Genomic DNA, 25,400 nt, shown 5'->3' with positions numbered 1-25,400 from the left:
GAAAGACTCTTGTAAAAGGTGCCTCAAATGCAGGAATGGGCATGAAGTGTACTGTTTTTTTTAATCCCCAATTACCTGAGGGTTTTCCTATTACGAAAGACATGATACGTCACGCAAAATTCAACCATGTCTGTATGCAGGCCAAACCAATAAAAATGTTGTATTTTGTCTTGAATTTTCCTTGCTCCAAAATGATGACCTACTGATAACTTGTGCTGTACCCACAATGCCACCTTTCTGCAACTTGATAAACTTCTGCTCAAGAATGCTGCTCCTCCCAGTGTTTGATGTAAAACTCACAGATTTACCCAGGCTACGGTTAGCTCTGTGTGTGTGTTCCAAACACATTTTGTGTTGAATTGATTTTAGACTTTAAGATTTGGATGTTCTTTTTTACCTCTTAAGATAATAAAGTGTGGGGCTGGATGAACACAGCAGGCCCAGCAGCATCTCAGGCGCACAAAAGCTGACGTTTCGGGCCTAGACCCTTCAGAGAGGGGGATGGGGTAAGGGTTCTGGAATAAATAGGGAGAGAAGGGGAGGTGGACCGAAGATGGAGAGAAGGGGAGGTGGACCGAAGATGGAGAGAAAAGAAGATAGGTGGAATGTGGTATACTGCATCCACTGTACCCGGTGTGGCTTCCTCTACATTGGGGAAGCCAAGCGGAGGCTTGGGGACCGCTTTGCGGAACACCGCCGCTCGGTTCGCAACAAACAATTGCACCTCCTAGTCGCTGTGTTCATCCAGCCTCACGTTTTATCATCTTGGGAACTGCAGATGCTGGAGGATCCATTATCACTGATACTTTTTTACCTCTTGCCTGGTTTTTTTTAAAGAAAGAAAAATCTGCTTTTTAATTCTGGTTTTGTAACTGTGGTGATCTTGCATGCTTTTCACTGCCCTCATGTATTTTTATACTTTGTTAAAATTTTGTTGTCATCACATACTCTACAACTGCTGATGATGTGGTACCTTATCAAATGCCCTCTGGCAGTCTAACTATAACACAACCATAGGCGTTCCCTTATCTACAGGGCATGGTCTCTCCAGAAAGTGCTTCAATAAATTAGTTAAACATGATTTCTCTTTCATAAAACCAGATTTGGTGCACTGGTCTGGAATGCACTGCCCAGAAACGTGGAGGCAGGTTCAGTTGAGGCATTGGATGGTTATTTTGATTGTGCATTAATACTATGTTATGGAGAAACAGCTGGAAGTGTGCATGAGGTAATGATGCCCACTTAATCTGGTGCAGGCATAATGGATCAAATGGTCTCATCCTGTGCTGTACTACTATTATGATTCTGTGATCATTGACTAGGAGCTGAACTGCATCAGCCGTTTAAATATACTGGTTACATAAGCAAGTTGGAGGCTGGGAGCTTGTTGGCGGGTAACTCTACAAAGCCTTTCTTAACATCTATAGGACACAAGTGAATGGTTTGATGGAACGTACTCTGCTTGCCTGAATAAGTTCAGATCCAATGACACTTAAGCTTACTATGCCCCAGGACAAAGCAGCCTCTTTAGTGGAACCTCATTCACCACTCTAGGAGCTCCACTAACATCACACTAGCACCAGTATGTCATCTACAAGATGTACTGCAACAGTGTCCAAATCTGCAGTATTCACCAGTTAAAGGGATGTTTGGGAACACCAACACCACCATCTGAAAATTCCCCTCCAAGGCTATCGCACTTGAAAATGTATGGCCATTCCTTCGCTGCTACTGAGTCAAAATCCTGCCACTCCCTCCCCACAACAGCATTGTGAGTCGACCTACAGCACATTTACTGTGCCTCACCACCACCTTCTCAAAGGGCAATAATTGCTGACCAGTGATGTACACTTCCTATGAACAAATTAAGACAAAAGCATCTTAAATTATGAGGCTATTCCCATCTACATTTGTACAGTAGTGTTTTTGTTATGATTGCAGTGTAACACCTGCTCCTGTTGTAAGCTTCAGCCATATGGTTGTAACACTAACAAGCAATGGGAATCAAGATCGTAAGAAAGCCTTGGCAGGATGACCAGTGCAAAAGCAGATTTGGAGACTACCTGTGTTGCTGTTGCTATTTGAGACAGCTACTGATCTCAACTGCTCACGTCTACCACCTTCTTCATTTTCATTTTGATTCACTGGGCAAAGAAGAGGCATTACCCTGTTCAGTTAGCTGCTGTCAGGCATTGCAAATGACTCATCACCAGGGACGGTGCCTTGGAGTGCCAAACATTTTGCCTTGTGGCATCCACTATGTGCTCAAGGCATTGTGCTTTCTGCACCTCCAAAGTAGTCAAAAAAAAATGAGGTGTACCCTGTTCAATGTCGAAAAGCATCCCTTTGAGTTATTGCGGCTGTGATAGGGTGAATATCTAGTTAATGGAAGTGGGTTGACAGTACAGGAATGATGTCAGGAAACAAAACTAAATGTACCAGTGCTGATTGGCAAGAAAATGTGATATTATGTTGTGATCACAAACCAACTTGAGCTGAGGCTTGGGTATGACATATCAGGAATGAATAAGTCACTTGATACTAACTACTTAGTCACAGCCTTTCACATTTCCCAAAATTTCTTGCCGAATCCCAGTCTCAACTTATTGAAACCAGTACTGTTTTCAGTTATTATGTGCCTAGCATGTAATTTTGGAAGCTTTTGAGCCCAAAGCATAAGAAAGGGTGACTAACGTTAAAAATTGTCGTTACGTGTCTGTTGCATTAGCTGGCATTTTAAGGGAATGATTTTGCGGCCCTCTACTTCCATCATGCTCATTTTTTTCCCATAACTGGTCGGCATCAGATCTTAGTTTTCAAAATAATTTCCTGTTTTAGGGTTCTGCTTCAACGCAAAAGGACCACTCAATCAGAAGCAAGATGGCAAAATGTGAGGCCAAGATACGATAATGTAGGTACAAGGTACAATACTGGACCTGAAACCTTTTGATTGTTACAATTTTATTAAGGGATTTGTTACCTAACAAAATTGGATACGGTGATCAGAGATAATGGGAACTGCAGATGCTGGAGAATCCAAGATAACAAAGTGTGGAGCTGGATGAACACAGCAGGCCAAGCAGCATCTCAGGAGCACAAAAGCTGACGTTTCAGGCCTAGACCCTTCAAAGAGAGCTGATGAAGGGTCTAGGCCCGAAGCGTCAGCTTTTCTGCTCCTGAGATGCTGCTTGGCCTGCTGTGTTCATCCAGCTTCACGCTTTGTTATCTTGGATACGGTGTACTATTAGTTGATACTAGAGGGTTACACCAGCATTATTTAATTCTGTTTTCTGCAAAAGACTTTTGTTCCTCTGCATAATTCAATTTTGAGGAATGGTGGACTTTATTCGACTCATTCATAAACATTTTGTAATATGTTCTGGATTCAATTCAATCACTCTGCAAATATCAGACTGAAGCCCCACAGGATAGGGTGGAATGATGGTATTACATCCCTCCCAATACAAATTTCAAATGAAGAGTAAAATTGGGTGGGTGCAAAACCAACATTGCACCTGCTTTCATTTCCCCCTTTATTGCTGTATTAAACTTTATGCCTTTGGGGATTTTTTTCTGTAACCCAGTGGCTGGTCTCTGCCTAAGGGGACAACATCAGTCAGGATTCCAACTCTGGCTCACAAGCTTGTGTAGCGTTGATTGAGGATGCAATCTACCTGACTATGTGCCTTATTTGACATAGTGATAATGACCTCTTGGGCTTGATGGGGAGAGGTGGCTGCCATCATTCACTGAGATAAGGAAAATTGGGGGGGGAAAAAAGTGATTTTGAAATAAAGGGGCTGTGTCACCGTCGGACTCTGTCCTACTGACAAGCCCCGAATGCAAGCCACTGAATAACCTTATGGATCAAAAACAGCTGAAACCACGGTGGGTACTTTTTTTTTTAGTTAAGTTTTATTTGTGTTGTTTCATTTTCTGTAATGAAATATCCCAGACTAGATAAACATTCAACAAAGATACATCATAGGATGGATTTAATACAAATAAAAAAATTCAAAACAAATGTGTTCTTTATAGAAAAGTTTTCTATCTTTATTGCTGCAGAGGAGGGGTAGTGGGTTGAGAAAAAAAAAGTACAAAGTGACAGAGTCTTTTCACAAGGAACAAGTTCATTAGTGTTGTGATGGGAATGTTCTAGTCTACCATGCTTAAAACCAGTATTGCAAAATTATTTAAAAATATTTGAACTATTTTACATATACAAAATAGTACATATCCTTGGTTTGACTTGCCCCCCCCCCAAAAAAAAGTCTACCTCTTTTCTTCCCCCTCTAGTAACAAGAATAAAGATTGCATGAAAGCAAGAGATGCATGGAATTAGGGAGAAAAATAGGTCGTAGGTGAAAAAACAGAATGAATTTTTATCCACATGCCTAACTTTGGAAAACATAAGGGGAAAAAAATTCTGTGAATGGTTTTCACCAAGTTTGTTTGGAGATCAGACCACACATCATCCACATAGAATTTTTTTGCTGCAATACTGATTTTGCTCTTTATAAAAATGACTGGATGTTAAGTTGAAGTTACAGTTCTGTAACAACACAAATGGCAGCTTCAGAATTGTTTTTAGTCAGCACCATCAAATCTTGACTGGGTCCCTCTTGTTCACTAAACTGCCACAGAAGGAGAAACCAGAAGCCAAAAAAAAAGGAGCACCTTTCTGTTCTAAATTGAATTGGAAATAAGAATGATCATCAGGACTTATTTTTCTAGCTTCTGTCCCTGCTACTGTGTGTTTAGTCCCCTTAAGATCATTAGTGTGAGGTAGCTTAAACTGGGGAAGTTCTAGATTGGTTGTTCCAAACTTCCTTGATAGAAAAAGAGGGCAGGCAAAGTTAGATACTGGAGCAGTTAGAGTCTCTCAAAGTCTGCAAAAAAAATCCACAAAAAAAAAGCCCAGATCAACTTGTACTTTCCACATTTTTTATATCAATTGTTCTCCATGTTACAGACTGGTTTTACAACATAGCACCATTTTTTTTATATTTTACACAGTCTCCTGCTAGTAACCTTTTTTACAGACTGGTACGGCATGAATTTTAGTAAGACCTGCGCTGGTACAATCCAGGGGAGGGCCTTCAACAGATATCAGTAACACTTCCACCTGACTTGACGATCTTACAGGAAAACAATAAATAAATTAACCGTTTTCACAGTCTGTCCAGCTAGGCCATGAAGTCCAAAATGTAAGCGTGTGGATGAATGGAGTGATGGATTGGATCAGCCATTCAGTGCAGAAGTCCTAGAAGTGATTGGAAAGTACTGAGGTCCTTATTATTTTACAAGAAGCAGACTGCGCCAATGTCAACACCAAATTCTTGATCTGAACCACCAATATCCAAAGGTGCAACATCCACAATAGGCAAACGGGTTGTTTTCTGTGACCTGTATTCAATGACTGTCTTGCCCCACTTGCCAGTATGTTTCTGAAAGAAGTAGAATAAAGATACTTTCAGTTTTCAACTTACAAATTGGATACGGTGTACTATTAGTTGATACTAGAGAGTTACACCAACATCTGCAAATTGGGCAGATATTCTTCAGTAATAATTGTGTTAACTTACATGCAACAACTTGTAAGTCTGTTTTTCAAATGTTACTGAAAGTTACGTCCTCCACCTTATTTATTCTGGTCTTCCTCCCCTAATGTTCCTTCAGAAGCCATAAAAGGAGGATTCTCAGAGTTCTGGTCACCCTTACTTTGTGTTAGCTAACAAGCCTGACCTTTGCAATTCTCAATTTCTTCCCATGCTCTATTGCCAGGTGTCAATTTTTATTGTCACAAGGCAGTCCATTCCTGTTACCTTTTCAAGGTGTTCCTAGTTATCCCCAAGGAAGTTACTTTGTCCAGGTAACCAGGGGGTTTAATTCAGTTCCTCAGAATGAGACTGCAGTGTTCTATGACTCGCGCTAACTGCCTCGTCAATTTCCCTAGTCCGTAAACGTGAGAACTGAAATTGCATGCTTCACAATCCAAGGCAAACAAATTTGTCTTTCATGCCGCACAGTTAAATTTAATGTTCTTATTAACTTTAATCAGAAACAAATCTCCCAAACATACCGTGCAACCATCTTCCAAGACAGTATATGTGAACCTGCTGTTTCCTTCAGCTCTGATTTCAATGTCATTCGAGCCTTGCAATAGGAGGGCCTTCTTCAGATTGCCAGAAGCTCTATCCATGTAGGCAATGCTGTTCTTACAGTGATAGGTGATGTTCTGGGAGGCCTCAGTAGACAGTAGACGCAGGAAAGTCATCTGGATGGCAGCAGTGTTGGCTGTCAAACTACCATCGCCATAGCTGAACTGTAAGAGAAGAGAAAAAAAGACTCCTTGAAGAATCTCACAATGTATATCATATCTAAGTACTTCCCAGGAGCCTGGAAATGAAGGACCAGGGAGGTTTCAAGTTAAATCTGCTGTCTACTGATCTCTCAGCTAATGAGACACAACAACTGCCCTTTGTCCAGCTGACATTTAGAGTGGGAGAAAATCAACTGGAGTTCTTAATCATTATTAGCAGAGAATCATTAAGACTACCTCAGACAAACTATCACATTGTCGAGGGATGTGTGAAAATCTAAAGCTGTTAATGGAGGGAGAAGAGCAGCAGCTAGTCCTAATGGTGAAGGTTGCATGGATGAAGACTGACTGGGTTTCAAGGTGTGAAGATACCACTTTCTGGTCAGCATGCATGAGATAGACATTTAAGAGACTTGCCAACGTCACTTGGGCAGGGTTCAAATCCTAAAGGAAATGAGTCAAAATTTAGGAAATGACAATCCAGAAGGAACTGCTTCATTCAAACTGTAATTGACAGTGTCAACAGGTTCAAGACACAAAAGTGTGGGTTATTCTTTCTCCCTCCACTTCTCCTGAAGGTTTAGCTGGCCTCTCATTGGAATGCAAATCCCTCCGTAACTAAAGAGTATGAAGACGACTGCAGTGCCCCCGTTGAGATGAACTCACTCAGCGCAGAGTTGGCCACTGGATCTGGTGGCTGTTTGATCTGCATTGCTAAAATATTCAACAGATAAACTGACCCAACCACTGACTGAACTTAGCAAAGATAAAAAGAATATAGTGACAATGCAGGCAGACAGTGTCTGCCAAAAAGTGATGTATATTTAATGTGACTGGTCTCCTGTTCCTATAAAGTTGAACATTCTACCGTAAAAGTCCTGAAGTAGATCATCTGGGCAGACTGCATTTCCTTTTGGTGTAAGGGAAGTTTGCACCAACTCAATGGATGATACATATTCAGCATTAATCACTTTTTAAATTGTTAATCTCCATGCAAGAATTATTCAGATACTTACGTGGAAACCACCATTCATAGTCTCGCCAAACCATACATGCTTCTTGTCTTTTCCCTTGCTTGTCCACCAGTTCTTGCGTGGAATGCTTGTTGGGTTGGGATAGACGCAGGTCTCACCAGTTTCCATGTTACAGAAGACCTTGATGGCATCAAGTGTGCAGCCCTGGTTTGGATCAATCCAGTAATCACCTGCGACATATTCGCAAACTCAGAAATAGTTGACACTTCACACCATTCCATGCTGGACACTACCATCCACAAAGCATGCAATTCAGTTAAAACACTGATACAGAATGTGAACTTTTTAACCGATTAATGTCATCTGGAATGAGACCTTAGAAACAATTTTCAAGTATTTATCTTTCTTTCAGCTAAATTAATTTAGAGAGCATATATTGCAATATGCAAAAGATCAGACATTTGAAATGTTGAGGTGCAGTTGGTTTGCTAGATCCCACCAAAGTGGCTGCAAAGATGCAGCTGAAACAATTACAGAATTCTAACAATGTCACTAAAATTTACTGCGCATGCTCCATCTTAGGCAATTCTGCTGGTATCATTTTAGATTCTCACATCTACCTACCGCTCTTCCAGTCTGAATGACAAAGTTTCAGGTCTCGGCAGGTACGAGCTGGGTTTTTCTTGCTTCCTTCTGGGCTGCGGATATTTTCAATTTGGTTGTTGAGGGATTTCAGAGTGGCATCAACCTCAGCATCATGTTGGCGCAGGAATGGAGCAGCCTGGTCAGCCCGGAAGTATCGGAGTGGGTCGGGAGCTTTCTCAGGTTGCGACAGGCCAGCGAAGGCAGACATATCGATACCAGGGCCTGGAGGACCAGGGGGACCAGGAGGACCAGCATTACCGGGAGGACCCTGTTGGGAAATATCCAGAGTGACATTAAAACATGTGACACAATAATTTGAGGGGGCGATAAGCGCATTAGTCACAGGAAACAATAAACCAGGGAAAGAACCTAGAGAATTTCAATGGTGAGGAAGTGAGGAGAGGAGAGCTTATGATACTTACAGCAGGGCCAGTTTCACCAGAACGCCCTCGTGGGCCGGGCGGACCAATGGGACCAGTCAGACCATTTGCACCATCCTTACCAGGTGGCCCAACAGGACCAGGAGGACCCTGCAATGGACATCAGCAAATGCTGTTAGAAACTAGTCATTGACACTGTGCTTTCATTGATCCTTTGTTCACTTTAAGTTACATAATGTAAGTAAACTATTGAAAAATTACTCCTTGAAGAGGGTGAAGACTCAGAAAATAATCCACTGCTTTTTATATTTTATTTAAATTTGTGGTCAGAATGTGGGTGATGCTACAGTGCGGGCTTAACAACTGACTGTTTGACTACTTCAGAGTAAAGACAGCAGTTGGAGATTAGAGACATCTGTAGACCGGCTCAAATGGAGCTGGTATGATATCTTCCTGAATCAGCAAACGTAGCTCACTAGATTCTGCACCCATGACTCGATGCTGTAATTCCAGGCTGAAAGTATTAGGCTGGAATTCACATCAAATTATATAAATTAAATATAACCTCATCTTTGAATGCTGAAAGGAGCTGCATGTTTTGGAGAAGCATTTATTTTTTGCAGTTATTCTTCAGTGGAAGGTTTCTAATGGTGGTATTTACAGGATATTGTTATTAAACAGCTATCTAAATACTCATGATACGACACTGTGCATTCTTATCAGTCTTTATGCAGAATCCCTGTATTGAAGATGCTTTGTGTCTTTTCTAAAGCAAACCTAGTGTAAAACTAAAGGCAATACTTACACGAGGACCAGCAGGACCAGCAACACCAACAGCACCTTGATCACCAGGAGGACCCTTGAAAAGAAAGAAAACAGGAATATTGTAGTTACACTGAAAGTGAAACAATGGAATGAACTACATAAAATAATGAATGCAATATCCACAACCCCAAAGTTCTTCCTATTTAGGACACAAACTCTCACAGATCAGGTGGGCTCGAGCAGAATCCATCTCTTTTCTCTGATTTATAATTCACACTGGGAATGAGGACCATGCCAAGAAACCAATAAGATCAAGAGATGATCCAACTTTGTTGTCCTTTAATAGTTGTTGCCCTGAATGCTGACCAACTCTGCAGCTTCCTGAACACGTAAGCCTGAATTTAACTAATCCTAATGTCATGCTCACTACTTCAAAACAGCAAGTACAGAAACAGCATAAATTTGTTACTAATGTACATCACTCTTTCAAAGCATAAAGGGAGTGTTCTCAATCTGCAAAAATTTAACGAGAAGGACCTTAAAATGGATTGAATATTTAACATAAGCCTCTTAAAAGTTCGCTAAATCATATTAATGGTAAAATCTATGAGTTTTAGCATGATTTATCAAACTTTTTAAATATCACTGCTCAAAACAGTACTTTATAAAATTGTTTGAAGTGTTAATTTTGTAAAATTAATGATGCCTGCTAAATATCTGATTTTTCCAATGCCTTTTGACTACAACAGGCTTTTCAGTTTTTGTGGTGGAGTGATTGCTATGGGTTTATCAAAAAGAAGTCAAGATTCCTGATCTCAATAGTCATTCCTGTCCCTGAAAGCCTTGTGCTGTTTTAATGAAAGACAAAGTTGGATGACAAAATGCAAATAAATTCTGAAATCCCAAATCATTTTACCTCCAAAACTAGAAATAAAGTGCTTCTTAAACTGGACAAAATCCACTGGTTTAACACCGCTTAGACACTGGAACATAGAGATAGGAATAGGAGTAGGCCGTTCAACCCCTTAAATCTGCTCTGCCATTCATTATGATCATGGCTGATCATCAAGCTCAATATCCTAATCTCGCTGTCCCTTCCATATCCCTTGATCCCTTTTAGCCACAAGAGCTATATCTACTTCCCTCTTGATGATTTAATGTTACGTCCTCAACCATTTTCCACAGTGGTGAATTCCATAGGCTCTCCACTCTCTGGGTAAAAAAATTTCTCCTCATCACAGTCCTAAAAGGTTTATCTCTTATCTTTAAACTTTGACTCCTGGTTCTGCACTTTCACATTATCAAGATCATCCTTCCTGCATCTAACCTGTCTACTCCTGTTAGAATTTTATAGGTTTCCATGAAATTATCCCTCACTCTTCTAAACTCCAGTGAATGCAATGCAAACTGACTCAATCTCTCCTCATATGTCAGTCCTACCATCCCAGGAATCAGCTTGATAAACCTTTGCTGCACTTCCTCTATAGCAATAACATCCTCAGATAGGGAGACCAAAACTGCACACAATATTCGAGCTGTGTCATCAACAATGCCCTGTATAAATGCAGCAAGGCATTCTTGTTCCTGTACTCAAATTCTCTCACTATGAAGTTTGCCTTCTTTACTGCCTACTCACCTGCACACTTACTTTCAGCCTTAACTATAACAGCTGAAGTCACAGATATTCAAGTGAGCATCACCTTCACTTTCATAGGAGCATTGACACTGAGGAATGTCTAAGCACTTTGGAAGGCTTTATTATACTAAAGATGCTAAATAAATACAAGTTGTTGTTACTTGGATCCAGTGTATATGTGGTGGATGCAGGATTTACTTTGAAATCACTAACAGGCCATCTGAGCCCACAGTGTATCAGTAGCACAACAGTAACACAGCATCTCCTAACTGCACTGAGCCCTGACTACAGTCTGACATGTGATTAATAAAACAGTCTTCTCTCAATGTGCCGAAGCTGGGCAGTTTTGATTGATCTTGATGCAACCACAAAAAAATGGATCATTAGGTACAAATTACCAAACTCATTCAGAAACGCTACAAAACCAATGAATCAAAAATACGCAATCATCTCAAGGTTATTGATGAGATGTAAAGCATAGGTAGTGTTAGTCCCTATCTGGTTAATGCTATACCTTGACTTTGATACTGAAGATACTTGACACGAGGTAGTGGTGGTGTGTTACAGTCTCAGTTGTTGTGGCAATGTTTACTTTTACATGAATTCTGTAGCTTGGACTATAGATTGTGATGATAGAGGCTTCAACTTTGGGCAGATGTGAAAGGCATGGCTGACCAGGAATCTCTCCTGCTGTTACTGCCTGCCTTTGGTATGTGTTGAAAGGGTTGGCAGGTTGATGCTCAATCTGTTTGACCACATTAGAGTAGCACCTTCCTTAGCCGTCGACTGTTCAATTGAAGATAATTGAATTGAACACACATTAGGAATTAAGCCTGTGTTTTTTTGGTTTGTATGGCTTTATTATATCTTAGCCTTCCTGACTGAGTGTCACATGTACAGCAGTTCCTTGCATGAGACTGGATATAGGACATTGAGCCAAATTTTTGTCACACTTATTGCTGAGTCAGTAGTTTGCAGTTTCAAATCCTACTGAAGGACTTAAACATATCGACTGGGATGATGCAATGACAGGGTCCTGTGATACCAGAGATGAATGGAGCCCTTCCTGCACATTGAGCTGGATGGTGAAACCCTGTAGCACAACTGGAAGATGCGCAATTCAATTCTCTTGGTGTTCTAACCTGAAGCAGGTCACTAAACATGGATTTGATAGTTGTTCTTTCATTCATTTGATATTGCTGAGTACAATTTTGTTGCTTCATTTAATGGAATTACAAATAATTCAGGGTGAAGCATTTCAGAATGTCCTTAAGCATGTCATGAGATCATAGAATCAAAGAATTCTGACAGTGTGTGGAAGCAGGCCATTTGGCCCATCGAGTCATCAATGACCCTTTGAACAGCATCCCACCCAGACCCAACCCTGTCCCTGTAACCCTGCATGTCCCATGGCTAATCCACCTAGCCTGCACACCTCTGAACACTATGGGTAATTTAGCACGGTCAATCCACCCTAGCCTGCACATCTTCGGACTGTGGGAGGAAACCGGAGCACGCGGAGGAAACCCACGCAGACACAGGGAGAATGTGCAAACTCCACACAGACAGTTGCCTGAGGATGGAATTGAGCCCAGGTCCCTGACGCTGTGAGGCAGCAGTGCTAACCACTGAGCCACCGTGCCACAATACAAAATGCAAATTCTTGTGTCCTTACAAAGTGGAGTGCCAGATTTTATACGAGCCCTTAAAAAGTGAAAATAACCGGTTCCAATTGGTTACAATACAATGTCCTGAATGGTATTGTTTGTGATCAAAATACTCACAGGAGGACCAGGTAGACCCTGCAAACCAGTGAAGCCTCTGTGACCTTTCTGCCCTCTTTCACCTGCCTCACCAGCTTCGCCCTTGTCGCCACGAGGACCTTGAGGACCCTGAAGAGAATATTAATACAAGAGGTTACAGCAGGTTTGTCAAGTCTAGCTGATGTGGAATGAGACAGATTTTGGGTTAAAATAAGAAGTGTCAACTTTTACAGAAACAGATGTGACTACATGAGCCTAGAACGACAATAACAGTATATGTTTAGTTGAAATTCCATTGCCATTAAAATAAACTGTATTGCAGTCTCTTTTAAAGGCCTATGAGCTTTAATGGACTTGAGATCAAATTTTCAGATTATATTCTTAATGCTGACAGTTCTGGGTAAGACCCCCAAAAGAGTTTTGAAATATTAAAATTGATTCTCCACCTCTAATCAGGGGTAACTACTATGTATCTGTTCCCACTGCTGGAGAAATACCCCGGGGCAGGCCTGCACTGGGGAGCTATCCCAATGTGCATCTCACGATTTTCTGAACCCTTCCTAGGGCCAGGAAAATTCTCCCCTTTTTTTCTGCAGTGTGTAGCATCCCCTTAGTGGTTCCGTGTGTGAATGACTGTAATACAGAAGGAGGCTATTCAGCTTGTTTGCACCGTCTCTCTGAAGGATGCAATTATTAATGAAACCAATTGCCCTTTTCTATAACAGTTAACCTAATTGTTTTTTAACTTCCTGTCTTGCTCTGTCCAATTAGTTGAAAAAAAATCTCATGATATTGTTTCAAAATTTTACATGATTTAAGATTACTTACAGGCATACCACGGGCACCAGCAGGACCAGAAGGACCCATTGGACCTTGAGCACCCTACAAAGGAAAATAACTTTTTTATTAAAGCAGTAATAAAACACAAACCAATAGTCTGTAGAAAGATTGCTAGTCACCAAAATTACGCTGTGTTAGATCCTTCAGTAAAAACTGAAATGTAAAGAATTTAGCAGGTGAATATATAAAATTTTTCTGATATATGTGGCTAATGTTACACGTTTATTATTTGGCAGTGATTGCAAATTAAATATCAGCAATGTCCTGACTACTTACAGGTTCACCTCTGTTTCCTTGTTTGCCAGTTGGGCCGACAGGACCGGGAGCGCCAGGGGCACCAGGAGCGCCAGGGGCACCAGCAGGACCAGTCTGACCTCGGTCACCCTGTTAAGGAGCAGGAGAAAGCTATCAGCCACCACTCAATGATCTTTCAAAGAACAATAATTGTCAAACTTGAAATTAAAATCTTTTCAGTGGATAAATGAAACTTCAATACATTGTTTTCAGGTTTGATCAGACCAGAGATCCCAGAAAGAAGTGGATAAATATTTGAAGCATCAAAGTATATGAGAATTGGATGAAAGTGAAATTGGTTTTGGATTGCTGGTAGCAACACCAATAGGCTGAATGGTTTCCTTCAATGCTACAAACTTCTCCAGTTCCAGCACTCCAAAGCTGGGAACACATTGGTGGAGTAGTAATGTCATTGGCCTAATAATTCAACGAACCCCATTAATGTTCTGAAGACCTGGGTTTGAGTCCCACCATGGCAAGTGGTGAAATCCGATTTGCTTACAGAAAAAAGATCTGGAAAAAGAAGCTTGCCTAATGGCAGCCATGTCATTTAAACCCCCTCTGGTTCTCTCATGTCCCAGCAAGTCATTCAGTTTCAGCCATCAAGGACTGACAATAAATGCCAGCCCAGCCAGCGATGTCCACATTCCACGACTGAGTAAAAATATGATCAGTAAGTTTTCAATATATGAAATGTTTTAAAAGGTCTCTTTAAATCAAACACCATTGACCATAGCATGACGCACCATCATCATTGGCAGCCCCTCGCAGACAAGCCTGACACAAAATTGTTACATTAGCAGCACAATTCAGGAAGCCAACTGTGAATGATCCCATGATAAATGACCCCCGTTTCTGCTTGGCACTGGCTGTGCCTTTCTCTGGAACTTGTAATGACTGGGTTTTCTTTGAATGCCTGTCTATCTGACACAGATTTTGAGGTACAGTACAAGAAGTCTCTTTTGTTTTGCTTGATGGCGGTACATGGACCCACTCCTCTCTCCACACAGCACAAGGCCCTATGTCAGATTAATGGAATTCTTTCCCAGCTCGCCACTGGCAACATTGCCTGGGAGCAAACATTTCTTGCAAGAGATCCTTTCCCTGTGCCTGTCATCGGCACTAGACGTACACATTTACAAGAGTGAACTCACCACATATTACAGTTCAACTCAGACAACTGGAACACAGTAAAAGGATATGAAATAAAGTTCAACACTGATTTTATTTGGAAGCACAACAACGTTAACTGAAATGCTAACAAACAGCAAGTCTGTTACAGTGAGTTATATAGCTGTTACTGTTAAGCTATTATATTCTTCAGTTGTTCACTTAATTTGTTATGGAAATTATCTGTTTCTCCAGCATCTGCAGTTCCTACTATCTCCAATTATCTGCTGTATGTTCATTTTATTTTCTTTGCTACCAATGGCAATGTTGTCATGTTGGTATCCTGACAGTAACATTCAATCTCTCAAATTCCTACATTTTCAGAAAACGGTGAGGAGTTCTGCATGTGCTTTGATTGGAAAAGGCAAAGATGAAGCCTTATGGTAATTAACGTTTAGATGTTTTTTTCATTGCTGAGTGAGGTAGCTTAGTGTTTCTCCTTTCTCCCTGGACCTTTGGTTCAAACCCACCTCAGACTGATTAGAGTTAAAAGTTCATTTTTGGTAAAGTGGAAAAGTCCTCTATCATAGGAGCTCAGATAGTTTCACTGAATTACATTACAACATGGAAACAGGCCATTTGGCCTGACCAGTCTGTCTTGGTGATTAACCTCAATGTTCTTGCTAATCTAAATTACAGATCCCTATCCTGTTCCCATATCCCTGGATTGCTATTACTTTCAGCCACCCTGGCCTTAAATATTAACATGGATCTCATCCTCAGTCATTAAGAGTAACAATTGAAACAGAAGCCAATGCACATTCAGTTGCCATTCAATATGGGTTCACAGTTTAAAGTGTCACTAAGGGGTCTGACCACACACCTCTGCGTCTGGGTGGTCTCTTACTGTTAGGATTCAGGCAGGTTATTGAGTCAGAAGGAATTCTATTCTGTAACTAATTTCCTGCTACTCAGAAAAAAAGTGATTGGCAAACATTTTTATCTTTAAGTCTTTGGAAAAATCAAACACTAATTCTCTCCAAAGTTAAGGTACCAATCATTTCTCTTACCTTCATGCCAGCTGCACCATCACGACCAGGAGGACCATCAGCACCAGGGTTGCCCTGTAAGGAGATACAAGGCAGTCAGAAGGGACAGTAGAACACAGAGACAGAGGTAACACATTTACAGAGTCTCAGCGCAGAAGACTGACTTACCTCACGTCCAGGCTCTCCGGAAGGACCAGTGAGACCAGGTGGACCAACTGGACCAGGGGGGCCACGGTCACCAGCAGATCCAGGTGCTCCTTGTTTGCCAGGCTCACCCTAGAAGGGAAATCAAAAAGGCCATTACATATCTGAATCTATTTGGTGGCTGTTTTTTTCCAAATATCTTAACGTTGGAAATGACTGTTCCCATCAATGTTAAGATCCCTGCTCTAGGCATTGGTCCCTTCAGGAGTGTGGTCTGTGCGGCGCATTCTTAATCCATTCGTTGAGCAGGAGCAGCAAGGATCTAAGTGACCTGGATGTAGGATTACTCAGGAGGAGAACCGTCATGTTGCACTGGTTCTCGACATTTCCGGCTACCAACCCAGGCACAATGACCTGTGAACGGTTGGCATTGGAAGCCAAGAATAAATTTGGAGGTTACGACAGAGTGGTGCCATCAGCAATTCAGTGCCAACATCTAGACACATTTGTATGGCATTGCCAGTGACCAAAGTGTCCAAGGTCTTTTGATGCTTCTTTGTTCAGGTGCTCCCAGGTTAGGACTAGGCCAGTTTACTGGCCACAGGAAGTGGCAGCTATATGATTCAGCAGGTCCCAGCAAGGAACCACAAACCAGCAGCAGCAGCATTGTGTGACCAAGCAGATGGCAGCCCCTGTCCACAAGGCTGTGCCTGACGTGGAACAGAAAGGGATTTTCTTCCCTCTGAATCACAGCCCACTCCTCAGCAGGGAGAGAGAACAGGCTGCCTGAGAATTCTCTTCAGGCCTTGACTTCAAGACAGTTGTGTTTAAGCCAGCTTTACTTGAAGAGGGCAGGAGGAGTGAGAAGATAGTTCCTGAGAGACCCAGAGCACTCTGCAAACTGACTTTATGACATCTGTGCAGTAACCACAGATGAACCATGGGGATAATGAGGCTCCAGTTAATTACAGAACATACTACTGGGATCTTAAAGCAGATATCTCCACTGCTCAGGTGATACCTTGCAATACAGCCATCCCAGGTTCCCATAAATAACATTAACTTTTGCTCTATCAGTTTGTCTCAGTTGATGGCATTCCGTTCTTTAAACCCAAAGCTTACGGGTTCAAGCACCACTCTTGAGTGAATGGTTGCGGCGAACACCTCAATGCCGTACAAAGGGATTGCCGAACTATTCAGGCAGATGAAAAAGGTTCATGGAACCACTTAAAGGAGTGAATGCTCCTGACATTCTTGCCATAACTTATATGTCAATCAACACCACCAAAAGCAGATTAACTGGTCGTGCATCTCGTTCGCCATTTGTGCGGGCTCCCTGTGCTGAAAATTGCCAGCCACATTTGCCAAGATAACAACAACGACTTGTATTTTAGAAGCAACTTTATTGACAACGAAACACTGGGAACAATGTGAGAAGAGTGCGTGCAATTTTGTTTGTGCTTTTAGTTTGCAAGGACATTTTACCATCGAGGAGGAACAGAGTGGCAAAGACATTGCAAAACAAAAGCTAGAGGGTGCGAACACAGAAGTAGCTTCTGCAGGGAAAGTTAGGATACGACCTTCAATCTAAATGTGTCTCCCAGTGAGTACGGTTTCTGTCCTGTGCAGAAACGATGCACCCCTAAGCCCAGCTGCAGATCCTCAAACATCATCTATTGCCACCTGAATGGAGGATGCTGTAATGCTCTGACTGAAATTAACAAAAACTACATAGATTTACATAATGCCTTTAGCAGAATCAAATGACACTGACTCAATAAAGAAGCACTCAGACCATTGTAAAAATCAAAGACAGTGTTTTTATTCCAAGCATTATGTGTTCAGTGAATGTAGTCAGCTTTGTACCTGTGGTTTGTTGTGGTGCAGAGTGTCTGGCTGAGCCGGTCTTCTCCTCAAATGATTCCTTCGGAATGTTGTCTGACTGCTCGGTCCCATCGTAGTGCACAGGATTCCCATGTTGTAAGGATTGCAGTCGCTCTGTGTACAGCTCATCTTGACTACGGCTGGTCTTGCTGCCTCCTTCTCTTTAGTGTCTGGCATATCTACTGCCACTTGTATCAGGATGGTTAATGGCCCGGATCGTTCAAGCCAAAATCTGCTGTTTAACTGCTCCCTTCCACTGGGCAATCCCTCAAAATGTCCAATGACTTGACAATGGAACTTTGGGCAGCTGGAAAGTCTGTGAAAACTTATGGAAAATATTGTCTGCATCCAGTCTCCAAGTGTGTGCTGAAGCTAGCAAAAAAACAGCATCTTCCAGACTGGAGTCAGAGGTTTCTATGGTGCCATGTGGACATTCATGAGAAATGTTCCCACTATGCCTATGACTTGCACTCTAGAAATTCTTTGCAGATGCCTCTCAAATTAGCAGACTCTCTGTGGACTACTGCAGTGCAGACAACCACATGTCCATGACTGCAGAGATCTAGGTGGTGTACTCCTCCACAATCCTTTCAAGATCTTGCAGTGAATGTTCCACTCACACTCATGCCTCACCTGGATAATCTGCTCAGACAGCAAGTTCTGCTCGTGAGCAGATCCCATGAGGTTCACTGTGCTGGGGTTTCGATCAGCAAACACCTGGTCTGCTATGGCCAACATCACTTGTTCCTCCTCACCTGTGAATTGTGACTTACCCTGCAACCCTTCCTGAACCTCACCACCTACATCCAATGAGTTGTGTAGCTGTTCTTGACGTTTGACAGAGAGTGTTTGTGATACAGAGTGCTGTGAGCTGTTGCCTTTCTCACAGACACTGCTTCTTGCTACACTCTATTTCTCCATTTCTGTGAAAAGAGAAGATAACGTGTCATTCCATGGTATTATCGGCATTATTACTTAGGTTGAGCATGTATCTGAATGACAGTCATTCAACAGGACAAAATGGTACAACATGAACATTAAAGTACTAGCCATGAACTCGTTCGAAGCTTGCAGCTTTGTCGTCCCCCACTCCCTCTATACTCTCCCCGCGTAATATTTCCAAAGTGGCGTTCTCGGCTAGGGTAGGGGGCTTGTATTGGCTGGGTCCAGTGCAGCACTGCTCTCGCTGATTGAAGGCCATCTTGTCCTGCAATTAGAAGAACAGTATTGGTAGATTGAATGTACACAGAGCACTGACAATGTCATGCAGTTGTACAGTTTCTGTGACATACCAGATATTCTCATTAACTGGGTATCACCCTGTTCGGTTCACTTCTAAACAGTTACTGTCTAAATCCCCTTTTGGAATTGTTGCAGTACACACAAATTTGCAGAAGCACTTCAGAACTACATCTCTCTTATACATATATATATATATATATATACCCCCATTCGTTGCCCTTGTATCTCATGGCAGTGCTGCACTGGTTCACCTCCTCATACCAGTTTTCATAGAGAAGCACAAAAGGATGAGAAGTTTGCCAGAGTTGACTTTCTTGCATGTCCATTTATGGCAGGTGCATATTAATATTATTGACTTACCTTAGCCGAATTCTTCAGATCTGCCGGCCACTTCCTGACATCTTGGAGACAGCGTTTACATGCTTCACGATTTCTTTCCATACCTGCTGAATCAGGTGTTTGGAGGAAGAGTGGCCCTCCACACAGGTATATGTTCGCCCACTCCTTTTATTAAAGCCTTTAGCGCCTGGTTGTCAAAATGGTACTTCCTGTGCTTGGTACACTCCATTGTCCGCAGAGGATTGCTGCACTGGGCTGACACGCGCAATTTCAATGCTTTAAGCAGCTGCTTTAGCGCCGGACCTACACCACCAAAAACAGGTTAGCTGATCATTCACCTTATTTGCTGTCGGCTAATTGGCTGCCGCAGTTGCCAACGTTAACCGTCACAGCACTCCAAAAGTAAACCATTGCTTTTTAAGCGCCTTGAGGTGTTGCTGTGAGACCTGGTAAGGCAGTATACAAACCTCTCTTTTCTATAAAAACAAAAAGGATGCTGGCAATGATTATCAATGCTTTGCTTTCATTGGATGCTGCATTTTGCGATCATTATAGCGCATGTTATCTCGCAACGAAAAGAAGTTCAGCCAACTTGTGCTTCATGGCCCTTACAAACCTTATGTAATGCTCAATTAAACCTTAATTTGTGCAAAAACAGTGACTGCTAGCCTTTAAGCTGCTCTCAATTATAACCCCTGACCAGTATCTGCTGGCTGATGGTGTGAATAACCTATTTTTATGAAACATTCACTGCACAGTCTAACAGAATAAATTTCAATGGATACAATACAGATCACAACAATTTTCAGAGTTTGAGTCATGGTCATCATCTTGAAAATGTTAAGCTACCACATATTGTGATTTTATAACCACCATGACCCATACTCAACATGATCTAGTATGCAACATAATTACTATTTCAATAAGTTAGATACAGTCCTCAGTGAAATGATAAGACTCAACATGCTCCAGTACTTAATTGTAATCCAGTATGCATTCATAAGCAGTATTCAGTGTGATCCACAGCAAGCTGCGATTCATGACACAATATGAAAACTACACAGTGATCCAGTAGACAATGTGGTTCACTGCACAGGGTATAAAGGAACATGCCACAGACTTGATCTTATATTTTATAGTCTATAATGCCGGTGCCTATACTGTGCAATTTATAGGGTCATTCCTTGATTTGTATATGCTATAGGGATAATCTCTGTGCTATGTATTCTTTAGGCTAGTCTTGTACCTTATAATCTATAGAGCCGTTCCGACGCTGTGCATTCAACACAGCTGGTCACTATGTTGTATGTTCTACAGGGCTGATCCTGCTACTGTCTATTCTATAAAACTGGCCTTCATGTTGTATATTTCTAAACTGTACAGTATATAGGTTCAGTCTCTGGACTGTACATTCTACTGGGCTGATCGCTAAAACTGCATTCTATAGGGCTGATCTCTAAATTATATATTCTGTGGAGCTATTTTCAATACTTTAAATCTGATAGGGCTGGTCTCTCTACCTTAAATTGTAAAATGTGAGTCTGTCTACTGTATGTTCTACAGGACTGGTCTCTGTAACATATGTTCCATTGGGAATGTTTCTTTTCTGTACATTGTACACGACTTTTCCCTATTCTGAAAGTTGTATCAGGTTAATATTATACTGAACATTCTACAGTGCTAGTATCTATACTGCAAAATCAAAGGTCTGGTCTCTAACCTGCACTTTCTACCAACTGGTCTATATATCACGCAGGGCTGGACTATGTGTAGACTTTTATTTACCTTCATATTTAGCTTGCACTGTACATTCTACAGGATATGACTTGTAATGATTATTCTGTGGGGTTGATCTCTATATTGTACATTCTACAAGTCTCGAACCATTGTTATACTCCCACCCTCCCTCCTAAGGACAGACAGAATGTTGTACACTCTGAGAGGTTGGCTGTGTAATGTACATTGTACAGGGCCATTTTATGTATAGTGTATTTTACAGGGTCTGCCTCTATCCTACACTTTTTATTTGGCCTTTCTGCAGGGCTCATACTGTACATTCTAAAAGGCTAGATCATATATTGTATATGCTATAGGACTATTCTATACTGTACATTCTATAGATATGAGCCCTATACTATATACCCTACATATAGCTGGTCTCTATCCTGTACAATCTACAGGGTCCTTATCTATACTATACAACATACAGCTTTGAATCCCATACTGTATGTTTACTTAGTCTCTATTCCACAGGGCTGAACCCAATACTATCACATTCTCAATGGCTGGACCTAATACTGGAGTTTCTAAACTGTACATTTCATGGGACCAATCTCTGTACTGTTCCTTTCATTTTGTACATTCTACAGGGCCAGTATCTATACCGTACTATCCACACAATTTGTCTCTATACTGCATGTTTTACAGGGCTGTTCTCTATACTATACATTCTACGGGGCTGGATTCTATTTTATGCATTCTATAAGCAGGCCTCTACACTGTACAATCTATAAGTATAGTTGCTATACATTCTATAGGGCTGGCCTCTGTACTATATAATTTATGGGCTAGTCTCTATTCCATAGAAACTAAAGGACTGGTCTCTACACTGTACATTCTGCATAGAACCAGTTTCTATAATGCACAATCTTTAGGGTCAGTCTCTATACTTTAGTTTCTACAAGACTCACCTCTATACTGTATATCTTACAGGGCCAGTCTTGATCCTGTACATTCTACATTACCTACCTCTATAAAATGTAGGGCTAGTCATTGTGTTATGTCGTACAGTAGTTATTGTAGGGCTATTTTCTATCCCATGCATTCTCTAATCTCTTATTTTAAATTTCAGTATACCTAATATAGATATCTGGCTCAGACTGGATTTTATTCTTCAAACAGTATGATGCTGGTTTCCGCACTATCCATATACAAGTGTTGTTCTCCATTTTAGATTGATTAGAGGGTTACTTTTACACTATATGCATTACAGGAGTGTTTTAAACACTATATACCATGGAACTGATCTCTATATTGACCATATTACAGGGCTGCTCCCCCCTTCATACGTATTACAGGAATAGTCTTTGACAGCATTATGAATTTAGGTAAAAATTTGATCTTTATAATAATTACTTTGCATTGCAGACTAATGTCTACACTGCATGCATTACTGGGTGATATTTGTATTGTATTGGTATGTATAATTCATTAGAGGTCTCTTACCCATTCTCATAATTATATGCTGGTTACTACTCTGTTTAAAGGGCTTTTCTCCATATTGCATATATTTTTGTTCTGTTCCCTATGCTACACATATTACATGGCAGCAGGATAGGCCCCTTCATTGCTGAAATTATTATGGGAGTCTGCAGACTGCCTGCAACACAGATCTGAATCTATTATTACATGGTTGATACCTATACTATAGACATTCGTTTAATCTCTATTATTTTGTACTGCAGAGCCAATGTCTGTATATTACAAGTCTGTATTTGATTTTCTGTATTACTGGCTTTGTTTCTAAATTTCTACTTTGAGGACTGGCCTCTTTATTTTTCAGGTTGCATTAAATTTTAGATCAGTTTCTATATGCTGTGTTTACTACGGTCTTGGTATCTAAGCTGGAGTTGATATTATGTAAGTTGGCTTCCTAGCTGTACACATTAAATTAATAATGCCTTTGTTAAAATTCTTAAATTGTACATTTCAAATAACTGGTGTCTATTTTGTGTACAGTTGGTGTCTTCTGTATATATTAAAGAGCTAGTCTCTACACTGAAGGTATTGCTGGCTACTCTCTGTAGTATACTCATTATAAAGTTTGCCTTGACACACTACACATTAGGCTAGTCTCTCTCCTGTATATTGCAGGGCTGGTTTCTGTATTGTATTTATACAATTCTCTGTTTTTCATCCTGTGTATAGTCAGGACTGATCTCCACCCATTCTCCGCATTGCATATATATAGGAATGCTCACTTCCATATTCATTGCAGGGCTGTTTTCTTGTACTGTATATGCTACAAACTGCTTTCTGTACACTTTGTATTATATGACAGACCATATTTCAGTGTTGTTTCTATTACAGGACTGCTTTGTCCTGCATATCACTTCATTCTGTTTTAATATTGCTCAAGTCATTTTGCATGTTCCATTTGGCTTCTATAATTAACTAGTTTTTACTAACTCCTATCAATTGGTACTACTGAGTCAATGACTCTCTGGATCTGATGAGTATGGGCATTGTTGAGTCTGACTAGCTTTACCATTACTGAGAGCACAACATGACCAATGCGGAGTCAATCACTTCTCTCAGTATGGTGATGTTAGGACTAATTACATTTTAAATGGAAGGAGACAGTTTTATGTAATGTCATGCTATACTTACAGAAGGACCAGGGAGACCAGGGAAACCTCTTTCTCCACGCTGACCAGGAAGACCTACAATACCACGCTGACCAGACAAACCTTGAGGACCGGGAGGACCATCGGCACCCTACCAGGGAATGAAACAACACTTAGGAGCTTGAACTGCACACTGTAAAGTGACATAAAGCAGCGAAACAAAAATCAACCATGAGGACTATTCGAAGACCGACCACAAATTAAACAATAACAGCACTGTGGGTGCACCTACACCACACGTGGACTGAAGCGGTTTGAGAAGGCAGCTCACTATCACCTTCTCAAGGGACAAAGAGGGATGGGCAAGAAATTCTGGTCCAGCCAGTGATGGCCACATCCCTGAATGAATTTTTTAAAAAAAGGGAAAAACAGCTTGTTTATGTTGAACTTATTCTATACTTACAGGACCACCATCTTCACCAGGTTCACCTTTCTCCCCAGGAGCACCAGCTGGCCCTTGAAGACCAGGGTCACCAGCGCGTCCAGCATGACCAGGATCACCACGTAGCCCTTTAGGACCATCTTTACCAGGAGCACCAGGAGGACCCACTGGACCTGGGTTACCCTGTGGCAACAGAAGTAGCCATTACCAAACAAAACTGAAGAAACATATTAGTGAGAAGGATAAAAGCAACTGGGACTTTAATGAAATCTAAAATGATATAAAGTACCTCTTCAGACTGGCTGACAGTTAAAATTCCCTAAATTGCTCTATAGAACACTATTTTTAAATGGTCATCTGGAGCACTGAATGTTCATTCATTTTCTGGATTTTAATTTGTAACCACAATGGGATCTCTCCATATTCCAACACTCCATTTCCCAATTCTTGCCGATTATTTGTCAGAATGCTCACAGCACAACAGTTCAACCTGAACGTTGGCTTCTTTGCATTCATTGGTCTGCAAAAGGATGTCTGCATTACTACCTGAATGCTGCACTGCACATGCAAGACCCACTCCTCAAGGATCTACCACTTTCCATTATCCACCAGGGCTGTGCATTGATGCCTGCCATTTTGCCTGAAATCGTCAGTTATTCTACATATTAGAATTGTTACTTGGAGCTCTGGAGAGGGTTAATGGCCAATCGGATTAGTTTCTGCCTCAAATTCATAAGATGCTTTACTGGATTGCAATAATGTTGGTCGCCTCTTGCGCACACACACACACACACACACACACACACACAGATGCCTGTTGTTTCTGTCTGAGCACAGATGGTAAGTCAACGTGTTTCAACCTTAGAAAGTGTCAGAGCCAAGCCTGATTGTTCATTTTCCAGCTGGGAATATTACATAGAAAGAGGAACCCAAGCTGGTTTCCCCCACTTCTTATCCCAGAGCATTGCTGCTCATTGTAGTATGCTATTTTCAGAAAGTACCACATCTTTTGGTGGCTTCCCAAGGATAATTTTTACACAGAGTTGCAAAACAAAAAGAGGACACATTCAAACCTGAAGTGTTACTTACATTAGGACCAGGTGGACCAACCCTTCCAGCAGCACCAGGAAAACCAGTTGCACCCTGAAAAGAAGAAAAAATTGAAGACGAGAAATCATTTAAATTCATGTCAAGGCAGAGTTGCAGGATTATTTCATCACTGTTT

At 41.3% G+C, this 25,400-nt stretch overlaps 1 protein-coding gene across 2 annotated transcripts in view; it reads right to left on the bottom strand.

The window, feature by feature from the left end:
• Window positions 1-4,028: 4,028 nt before the first annotated feature.
• Window positions 4,029-25,400, bottom strand: part of LOC125448191 (collagen alpha-1(II) chain) — an 83,862-nt gene continuing 62,490 nt past the window's right edge. For both annotated transcript variants that reach the window (XM_048523297.2, XM_048523298.2), the window contains 14 exons: window positions 25,265-25,318; window positions 24,197-24,358; window positions 23,777-23,884; window positions 15,947-16,054; window positions 15,800-15,853; window positions 13,602-13,709; window positions 13,314-13,367; window positions 12,507-12,614; window positions 9,127-9,180; window positions 8,364-8,471; window positions 7,921-8,209; window positions 7,339-7,526; window positions 6,083-6,325; window positions 4,029-5,447 (listed from right to left, as the gene is read on the bottom strand). In XM_048523297.2, coding sequence (XP_048379254.1) covers window positions 5,301-5,447; window positions 6,083-6,325; window positions 7,339-7,526; window positions 7,921-8,209; window positions 8,364-8,471; window positions 9,127-9,180; window positions 12,507-12,614; window positions 13,314-13,367; window positions 13,602-13,709; window positions 15,800-15,853; window positions 15,947-16,054; window positions 23,777-23,884; window positions 24,197-24,358; window positions 25,265-25,318 — 1,785 coding nt within the window. In that variant the 3' untranslated portion in view covers window positions 4,029-5,300. The remainder of the gene's footprint in view (window positions 5,448-6,082; window positions 6,326-7,338; window positions 7,527-7,920; window positions 8,210-8,363; window positions 8,472-9,126; window positions 9,181-12,506; window positions 12,615-13,313; window positions 13,368-13,601; window positions 13,710-15,799; window positions 15,854-15,946; window positions 16,055-23,776; window positions 23,885-24,196; window positions 24,359-25,264; window positions 25,319-25,400) is intronic.

Source organism: Stegostoma tigrinum, chromosome X (assembly GCF_030684315.1).
Source record: "Stegostoma tigrinum isolate sSteTig4 chromosome X, sSteTig4.hap1, whole genome shotgun sequence".
Lineage (NCBI taxonomy): Eukaryota > Metazoa > Chordata > Chondrichthyes > Orectolobiformes > Stegostomatidae > Stegostoma > Stegostoma tigrinum.
This window is presented reverse-complemented; position numbering and strand designations above follow the sequence as displayed.